General features: G+C 36.3%; 1 protein-coding gene across 1 annotated transcript in view; it reads left to right on the forward strand.

Annotated features, from left to right (window-relative positions):
• Positions 1-9,068, forward strand: part of LOC311204779 (DNA mismatch repair protein Msh3-like) — a gene marked incomplete at its 5' end in the record, with an annotated part of 41,827 nt that extends 32,759 nt beyond the window's left edge. The window contains 4 exons of the mRNA XM_084281138.1: positions 2,867-3,053; positions 3,257-3,386; positions 5,541-5,715; positions 8,770-9,068. Of these exons, the coding sequence (XP_084137264.1) occupies positions 2,867-3,053; positions 3,257-3,386; positions 5,541-5,715; positions 8,770-8,878 (601 nt within the window). The 3' untranslated portion in view covers positions 8,879-9,068. The remainder of the gene's footprint in view (positions 1-2,866; positions 3,054-3,256; positions 3,387-5,540; positions 5,716-8,769) is intronic.
• Positions 9,069-10,039: the final 971 nt, after the last annotated feature.

The following is a 10,039-nucleotide window of genomic DNA, read 5'->3' on the forward strand; positions in this document are numbered from 1 at the left end:
ACATATAAAAGTCAGAAAAATATCTGACCCCATTGGAGGCAGGGTGCCAGCAAAAGTGAGGCTTGGAGACTTCATTTAGGACCCTATGTAAAACAAATGAAAAAAGGCAGACAAACAAGATGATTTAAGGGGTGACAGCTTTAAGGCTCAGTATCTATAACATTTCTCTTTGCATTTTTACCCTAAAAGTTCATTGGGATAGCACCCAGGTATTAACTGTAAATTAGCTGCTAACAGTGGTAAATCATCTTCATTCTATTGAACATCAGGAGAAAGTTTAATGTTTTGACGTATAAAAACATTTAAGAGGCAAGCTACATTTAAATGTAAATTGAAAGCGACTGAATCCCACTGTAGTGGGATTTATAGTGGCTGTTTTAAACCTGAAGAAATGTTTAAGCAATAGGTGTTTTGTATCAAAAACTTCATTAGATCAGGAATAACACACAGTTGGAGCAATGCCTTGCTGCATATTAACTGTTAGTTTGATAAATGCAGACGTCCACATTAAAATATTTATTCTTACTTTTTTTGGATAAAATTATTGACGAGATATATTTGAAAAACAAGTGTGATTCTTCCTTCTAGTGTCAAGGGCACAGGCAGAAAGAACAATTTTATCCATTTTCAAAGGAAGATATTTCAGAGGTTTTATATCATTGAGAAACATACTGTTTTGTTTTTTTTTTTAAATCTGTAGATGAGCCTGAGTTGGATTTGAATGTTTCAAGATGCTGAAAAGAAATCTTCTTTTGCAGCTGTTGTTAAGAACAAGAGAACGATAATACTAATTTCTGTTTGTATCTTGAGCATTTAGTGAGGAAGTTCTGAAAATTATTTTCCTGAATGCAGATAAGATGCAAAATGGCTAAATGATTTTGAGGGCTCTATGGATCTGATGCAATCCAAGAGAAAAATAGAAATGAGAACTCTGAGTGTAATCATGCTAAGTTCAGAAAAGACAGCCTGTTAGATGTTCTCTCTGTAATGAAAAGCCAAATAAAAATTACATTGTAATAATGCTAGGGTTGTAAATGAAGTTGAAGTTGCCCATTATGGAGCCAGAGACTGTTTGGACATGAAAAGTATTTGCTGTTCTGGTAAATTTATTTGTAGTTAATAGTGATAAGCATAGTAATGTTGGAGTATACCTACTACTCGTGCAATCTTAAGTGCATACTCAGTGAAGTGCTGTTTGCTTGTTGTATGGTAATGCCCTGCCCATCTCCAACCAAGATCAGTTCGTCACAAGATTCACATGTCATGGAGTTACACATGACACCATACAAAATTTCCAGGGCAGGAACCAGAGGACCTACAGAAATCATAATTTTAATGTGTCCAGCCTATTTGTAGCCAGTTACTCTTGGCAATCAGAGATCCCCATAAAATTATGAGTATCTTGTTAGTGCTTCTGTAGGCAACAGAAGCGATTACATTAGAGAGATGCAGCAAAAGATTGAGAAAAAAAGGCTGTCTTGGGATTCTCTTTAAAGGTTTTGATTGGCTTTAAATACTGTTGTGGCCAGCTGTTATATTTGAAAATGTGATATGTTAAGCCCAAGAGTCAGCTTTCCTTAAATCAATGAGGTTTGTATGTAACTATACTGTTGGCTGATGAGAGCGAACAAATCCGTTCTTGCAGCTGCACTCCGTGGGTTGCTCATGATAACCTATCTCAGAAGTGGTATTGTAATGTGGTTAATGTAATTGAAAAGCATATGTGGGAAAAGGAAATTCTTTCTGCCAGTTAGAAAGCGTATTAATTGAATAGGTTAGGAAAGCTGCAGAAGAGAAGAACAGGGTGGATTACCAGTCGGTTTCTGAGGTGAAAACTGTTTCATGATTTGAGATAGAATCTGACTTGAAATGGTGCTAAAAGACCTGTATGAAACGTGAAGGAATTTGTGTGTCTGAGTTTGCATGTGGATGTGTACAGAGCGTAAGAGAAGCTCACCTGCTTGGAGACCATTAAGTTCAGGGACATTTGTGGAAAAGGATGAGGAGAGAAATGTTTCTCTTAAACATGTTTAAACATGATAGTGAGATTGTGTACCTGTGTAAGTAGGGGAAATCATTGTTATATTGTTACAGCCTGAAGAAACTAGCTTCTGTATCTGTTTGGATGCTTAAATACCCGGTCACCTTGAGTGTCCACTTTATCACTACATGGAGATTCTAATATCTGACACTTTCAGGTCTTGTAGGCATTTATAAAACATGCAAATTACATGGTCACACTAAACCAAAGAAGTAAAATTTGTTTTCACTGCTACATTTGCTGTTACCGTTCTAGTGAGCTGAATGGTATGAATTCCCAGGGTCCTTTTTAGGAGAACAGGCTGCCTGCTACTGTTTGTGAAGGTAGAAGAATTGCATGATAAGAAATACCCCCTTGTCTACCTCATCTTTTTCCTCTAATTCCTATAGTTGACATGTTATGCTGAGATTCCTGTCTACAGATTTACCTTGGGACTTAGATTACTGATGGCCCAGAAAAATTCTCTGCTGTTCCTACAGTCTGACATTCCCCAGAGGCCCATAGGGTCAGTATAGTCTTGGAGAATGCAGGCAAGCCTTTATTAATGGTACATGAATATTTTATTAATGGTACATGGATAGATCTTTCACTCTTTTAGAGTAACCTCACATCTGCAGCATGTACTCTTGCAGCTTTTTTTCCTAAGCAGTAGCTTGTTCTGGAAGGTGAATGTTCTGCCTTAGTTTTACTGCTCTGCTTGGATCAGCAACATGACATTTATAATAAAATGGTTTCATTATAAGAAGGTTTTTTTTTTTTTTCCCCCAACATTATCTGGCATTTATTTGAAGTTAATAAATTGATCTGTTTTGAATCTCAATGCAGAATGGGTGCAGCAGACAACATTTACAAAGGTCGAAGTACTTTTATGGAAGAACTGACAGATACTGCTGAGATAATAAGAAAAGCAACTTCAAGATCACTAGTAATTTTGGATGAATTGGGAAGAGGAACTAGCACACATGATGGAATTGCTATTGCTTATGCTACACTGGAACATTTCATTAGAGTTGTAAGTGTTTGATCTGACATGTGGTTGTGAATGCTTTTTCAGCCTGTACCATGTTAGGCTGAACTGGACATGATGCCTGTTTCCTTGTAGAAATGTAGCATGTCTAGACTCAGAGCAAAGGGGCATGGATAGAGGATACCAGTGTTGTGTTTTATAACTGTTTTAAGCCAAACCTTCTTACATGCCTTACCTCATTGTTGTAGGTGGAGTCACTGACACTGTTTGTCACTCACTATCCTTCGGTTTGTGAGCTAGAGAAGATGTATCCAGACAAAGTTGGTAATTACCACATGGCTTTCTTGGTGAATGAGGAGGAAAGTGCTGAACAAAAAGGTACAGTATAAATCCATCTGAGGTTTTCACACAACAGGTGTAGGCAGAAACTGTAGAAGTGTAATTTAAACCTCAACATGAAAGTTACATGTTCAAATTCACTAGAATATCAGCCTATACAGAAATTTTGGAGGGCTTGAAAACTGTACAACCATTTCTCTTTCACATTTAATACAAGAATCAGTAACCTGGGTCAGATAAAAGAGTCACACAGCTTGGTAACTCACAGTAGATGAATACAAAGGATTAGGGAGGAGGGATTAGGGATCAAATGTGTGTTAACTCTTTCTCTAGAAGATCTCACTGTCTGCAAACATTTGCTCTTTTGGGGGCTTCAAGAGCTAGATGGTTTTCTGATTTTTATTATTTTCAACAAGGTTGTCTAGTTTCTCTGTGTGTGCATGTGTACTTTTGGCATCTTCATCCTATTGTGTAAGCAGTTTTCACTGCATTGTGTGAAGAACAACTTCCTCTTGTTTGTTTTGAAACTCTTTTGAAACAACATGTAGCTTCACCTGGTGGTCCCAGTTCTTTGAATTGGAAGAGGCAGAGGAATAATCTTTGTTCTTCCTGTCTGTGCCATGCCTAATTTTGTAGATTGCTGATCATAATTGCATCCAGTTCTGCTCTTGCCAGGCAGAAGAGTTGCAGCATTTATGCTTGTCACTGTTGCTCTGAATTAGTATTTTCAGTAAAGTTTGTCAGCTCTCTGCTTAGCCCTTTTCCTTGTTTGACAAGTACCTTGAGCCTCTCTAACTGCAGTGATGATCACCCTTCATGGTGAGAACTGACTGTTACTGTAAGTTTCCTATCTTTTAACCGATTATATACAAATGCAAAGGCATTCCTTTTAGATTATGGCTGCTTAGTTTTCAGAGGAGCACTTGATGCAGGGCTCTTGTCAAATACCTTTCGAAAATTCACACAGGGTTTATCCACTACATGTGTCTTACTCACATGGCATCCAAACTTAGAACAGATTTGTGATGTAGGAATTCCCTCCATACCTTTGCTTTTTTTTCTTTTTCTTGATGTATCAGGTTTAATCAGGTGCTTGACAATTCTGCTTGTATTCTGGTTTTCCTGCTTTGCCTGAATTCTTCTTAGGAATATTTAAGAATTGATATGAGCATCAGCATGTCCTTTGCTCACAAAGTTCATTAACTGGAGTGTTGATCTTTGATCCCATGATACAACTGAGATGTTACCAACATTCAGTACTTACTAGTCCTTAACAGCTGTGTCCACAAAGCCCTATCATTTATGTTTCACTTTGTCTTATTTCATGTTTATGTCCTGCTTCAGCATTTCTACCTTAAATGTTATTTTACCTGAACCTTCAGGTTATATGTAGTCTTTACAGTTTTGCTACAGAGAGACACAATAGCCTGTGAGCAAAAATGCATCTGTGTTTCTTACTCTATAACTTTAGCTTCTGTTGTCTTAACATTTTAATTGTTTCATTTAAGGTGAGTTTTATGGCATGTTTTTTCCCAATCTTTGACTTAGATAACTCAATTCACCTTGAGTCATTATCAGTTATGGAAATGTCCATTGTTCCAAAATCTTGCAATCTTAAAACAGAAAAGTGAATGGTAGTGAATGATGTTGTAGAGTTTCTGGTCTTTACACAAGGCCTGGCTTGTGCAGAGTTGCAACAAGGATGTCTTAAGAGGAAAAGGAAGGAGTCATAGGACCTATAATGATGTCTTTTACATTTGTACCTTTTCATCCTGTAGAAAACCCCCTAGCAGAGGATCCACCATCCCAACTTGTATTTTTTTCTAAGCATTTTTTATGGCTTTCAGCCTCCTGGTAGGCAGGAAGCTTTTTAATGTGGTGTGGTTATGGACTTCTTGACTGATAGGTTACTGACACTGTCATTGCTTAGCAGACATGAGATGGAGTGTCCCAGTTGCAACATAATTAATCAGTTTGACGTACAGTTTTTGACACACAGAGATAAGTCTGCTAAAAAAGACACCAGGTAAACATCTATTTAAGAGTTTTTTCATTCTCACAATGGGTAGGTAAAACAGAATAAATCATACCTGAAGCATGAATGGCAATGAGACCACAGTCTTTGTCATTTCAGTCTTTGGTCTGCTGTGTTTTATTAACATAATAGTTTCTCAGTTTGGTTTTATTTTTTAGGATTTGAACACGAAGAGAATCCTGAATTTATCACTTTCCTTTATCAAATCACTAAAGGAGTCTCTGCAAGGAGTTATGGGCTAAATGTTGCCAAACTGGCAGATCTTCCTGAAGAAATCTTGAAGAAGGCAGCTCACAAATCAAAGGAGTTGGAGAGGATAGTGAATATGAAAAGGTCAGAACAATTGTGATTTCCCCTCTCCTCAATGAATATTCAGCTATGAATTTAAGAACATTTCACACAGTATGCATTAAAAAATGTACAGTAAGAACTACTTCAGCTACCCTCCTCTACTTTTCAGGGAAGACAGTGAAACAAACCTCAAAAAAAAAAAATCTTAGGGAAATCGTGCTATCTCTTTCAATCAAAGCTTTAGATTTAAAAGGTAGATACTATGTCAGAGGTTAATTGCTGCTCTCTGAAACAGGATTGGAAAAAACTAAATGCACGTTGAGCTAACATTAGGAATAAACTGTGGGGGGTCTTTTTCTTATGCTAAATACGTAATGTATGCTTTCATGTATGTATTTTCTCTGTTTTCAGAGAAAATATTTAAACATATATTTAATATTTAGAATATAACTCACATCTAGTATCTCTTCTGTTCTACCAGCGATAGTGAAAATATTAATATATTTAATTTGGAAAGGATATTATTCTCCGTGGAACTTGTATTTGCATAATACAATATAGATGAATATTCTTCAGTTTAACTTAAAAAATTAAGTATTTATGATTTAATTAAAGTATTAATAATTTATAATTTATTTTGTTTACCTCCTCCTCCCACTCCCCGACACAACACACAAAAATTTACTGAAAGTTTGGGCGTTTTAATATCTTTCTGCTAACCACTTTTCATTTAGGAGCTTATGCACTTTATATAGAGACTAGTTATGAAAATTCTTATGTGTGTCAAATAGTATCACCTCTATAAAACCTGTAACATTATATATATAGTTTAGATATAAGTATGTGCGAGCATTCATTTTAATTTCCACTGAATTTTTTGTTATTGTTGTTTTCAGTGGCAGTCCTATCAGTAAACCTTCAGGAATATAATAAATTAACATCCTTGTTGCCTGGTGGTTGTAACTAATCCTGACAGAATAATTTTGTATGAGAAAATTTTGAGTACTAATTATTTGTAGGTGCAAGCAGTTCTTTTGAAACTGAACAGTGCTTAGTGCTTAACACCAGTTTTTATCCCTTTTTCAAAAAGCAAAATAATTCTTTTGATGATACATGACAGTTTGTGGGAAAAATAATGTGGTGGCTTCTGTTAATTGGAAATAATAGCCCATAATTGACAAAAGTAAAACAACAAATTACTAGCAGTGACTTGACTCTGTTGTTATGTGGGGTTCTAAAATCAAGGAAAAAAAATGTTTTCCAGAAAGGTGAGAGTATGAGCTGGAAGGGTAGTGTTACTGTGTAATAAAATTAAGATGCAAAATAATACTATATGTACATTTAGCTTGTATTACTTTGTTCTGTGAAAATCATGCTAGCATATTACTTGGACAGGGCACAGAGTTCTAGTGTGTCTCCAACCTGTGGGCAGTAAAACTACTATCCAGTGATGTCGTTAGAAGATTGATTTACAGTGCCCATGGAGGGGTAGCATGAGGGCTGACCAGCCAGTTTTAATTAAGGGACTTAATTGTGCCCAGTTGTTCAGCTTTTGAATAGGTAGGTAAGCGATTGTCTCTATTTTAGATTTTGGTATAGAATTTGCTTCTGTACTTGTGGTGGTTTGGCCCTGGCTGGAGGCCAGACACCCACCAAAGTCGCTCTGTCACTCCCCTTCTCAGCTAGGCAGGGGAGAGGAGATATAATGAGAGTCTCAGAAGTGAGATGAGGACAGGGAGAGACCATTCCACAATCAGCACCAAGGGCACAACAGACTCAACATGGAATAAAATGCACCTATTTATTACCCAACTGAAACAGGGCAGGGTAATGAGAAATCAAACCAAATCTTAAAACCCCACCCCTCCCATCTTCCCAGGCTCAACTCCACCCCCCATTTCTCTCCCTCTTCCCCCAGCAACACAAGAGGATGGGGGCTGGGGTCAGTCCATCAGATGTGGGTAACCTGCTGCCTCTGAGACTAGCTTACACCATGTGATGTTTGACGCTTTCTCTTCTCCCTTTAAGGACAGTGAGCTACACAGGGGGTGAGGGACAAGGGACATCCAAGGCACATCAGTTGGTAATTCATCAGATTTGACCTGTAGCAGGTTATTCCTTCCCTGGAGACCTTTTGCACACACTTTGTAGGGAACTTCATGCAGCTGTATAAACCTGGAGCTCAAGTCAATGACAAAGTAAAAAAAAATCCCAACAAACAACTATTATGTCCAATGACTTCAAAGAGTATAAATGATTGTATTAATTTTTCCAGTTCTCCCGTGTAGGTCATTATAGAAATACTTGCTTTTGTATATTCCTGTTTATTTTCCCTTATTACCATGATGTCATCTAAATGCCAGAGTATTTTCCTATACCTTCTCCTCAAAAGAGGCATTAACAAATTCAGAATTTGGTATGACATATCAGTGGTAGGAAATAAAAATTATCATGAACTTGGGAATAAAACTCAGACCTCTTCGTAGCAGTATACTTGTGGTGTAACAATACCCACAGGCTAGCTGTCTTGTCTTAGTTTTTAAAACACATTCATTTTATTTAAGAAAATCCACTGTGTAATTCCATCCAGTCTTGACATCTTTGTCATCAGGAATGTATTAACCTATTTTAAACATCCTGTTGTTATTTGTGTCAGCTCTTTTTAAATCAAAAAGTATTAAAAAAAGAACACAGAAGGATGTGTCTACTCATTTATATTGAAAATATCTCTTTATGGTTCTACTAATGCACATTTGTTGGAATTGAATGCTGAAAATTAAACAGTGCAAACTACAATGCTGTTTGTTGCCTTTGCTCTTGCTCAGTGTTCTATTTCATCTCATCAGTGTTTCTAGTGCTCTGAAGTTAGCTATAAAATTAAATTGTTGACTGACAGAGCTGGAATAAATATGTTTGGAAATGTTAACTAATTGTTTAAAGATCACATAACATTTTAAACTGTGCAAACTGCTGGTTTTGACTGTGTATAAAATTTTGCATAAGACTATAGGGCTTTCAAGGTTTGATGTGTTTAATTTAAAAATACTTCCACATTCTGACTGACATTTGTTTGCCCCCCACCCCCCTTTTTTCCAGAAAAAGGCTAAAGTGCTTTGCTGAAGTATGGCAGATAAATGATTCTCAGGAACTACAGAAATGGAAAAGTATGTGTGAACCTGAAGATGAAAGAAAGGACAGTTTTTAGTCTTCAAATCATGCTTAAAGATTGAAAATATTGGGGATGCAAAATACAGATCTGAAGACAAACAGATTATAGGTGCATTAAGCTGACTTTTCTGCCTTTTGAGAGATAAGAGATGATGCATTGTGATATGATGCTCCACACCCACTTCCTGATTGTATCTTTCTCACTCCACATTTCCTCCCTGAAGTGTTTTCACCCTTTTCCTTTAATGCAAAATGTCTAGTGGCATTGGATTTGGTTTCTAATATGTTTAGAAAACAAGAGAAAAATTACGTTGATAAATAATTTGGCAAATATTTTTAAATAAAATGTCTTTTAAATTTATCACATTTCAATTTCTATAAAAATCCCTCTGTGTTGCAAAAATGTAGCTGAGTCTTGACTATGCTATACTGCTGTGCAACTGGTAAATGACTGCCATAAAGAGACTTTTCTGGTTTGTTTGTTCTAGTATTAATGCATTTAAAAATCACTGGTTTTGTAGATCACCCTCTAACATGCACCATGAATTACGAACAGTGTGTGGCTGGATAGGAGAGATGGTGCAACTAGTAGTTCTCAAAGCAGCAGCACAAAACACACATTGACTGGTTTTCCTCTTCATTCTTATGCATACCTGCTTCTTTTTCAGCTTCAGCTTCTGATATTGGCATGGTCTGAAGACTGACATACCCTAAATAATGTTGGAGTACCATAAGATGAGATGAAAAAGGCAATTCAGACTATGCAACTGACATCCCCTGTGCTCTGTCAAATGCAGAGTAAAGCTGGGAAACATGTTTAAAAACAGAAATGATGTTTTTTAAATTTTGAGTGTGATATCCAATTGATTTTCCTTTATAAACATAACCACTTGCTATGAAAGTGGACAGTGATGTCCAGACACTTAAAACTTGGTAAATACTTTGTTGTGTTTTAAAAAAAAAAAAAAAAGTGGAAAGAAATTAAATAAAATATAGTCTTTATTTTAGTCTTTTTTATAGTCTTGATGAAATGAGGTTTTGTAATCTTGGAGACAGCTGAACCTTTCTAATTTTTTTCAGTTTATATTTTTTTTTCTGAATAATGCATGTCAGATGAAGATGAAGTAGTGATATCACATGGGATTGAATTAGCCTTTCCAATATAGAGAACTTCATGCAGAAAAGCTTGTAATTTTTT

Source organism: Gallinula chloropus (assembly GCF_964237585.1).
Source record: "Gallinula chloropus genome assembly, contig: HAP1_SCAFFOLD_78, whole genome shotgun sequence".
NCBI classification, from domain to species: Eukaryota; Metazoa; Chordata; class Aves; order Gruiformes; family Rallidae; genus Gallinula; species Gallinula chloropus.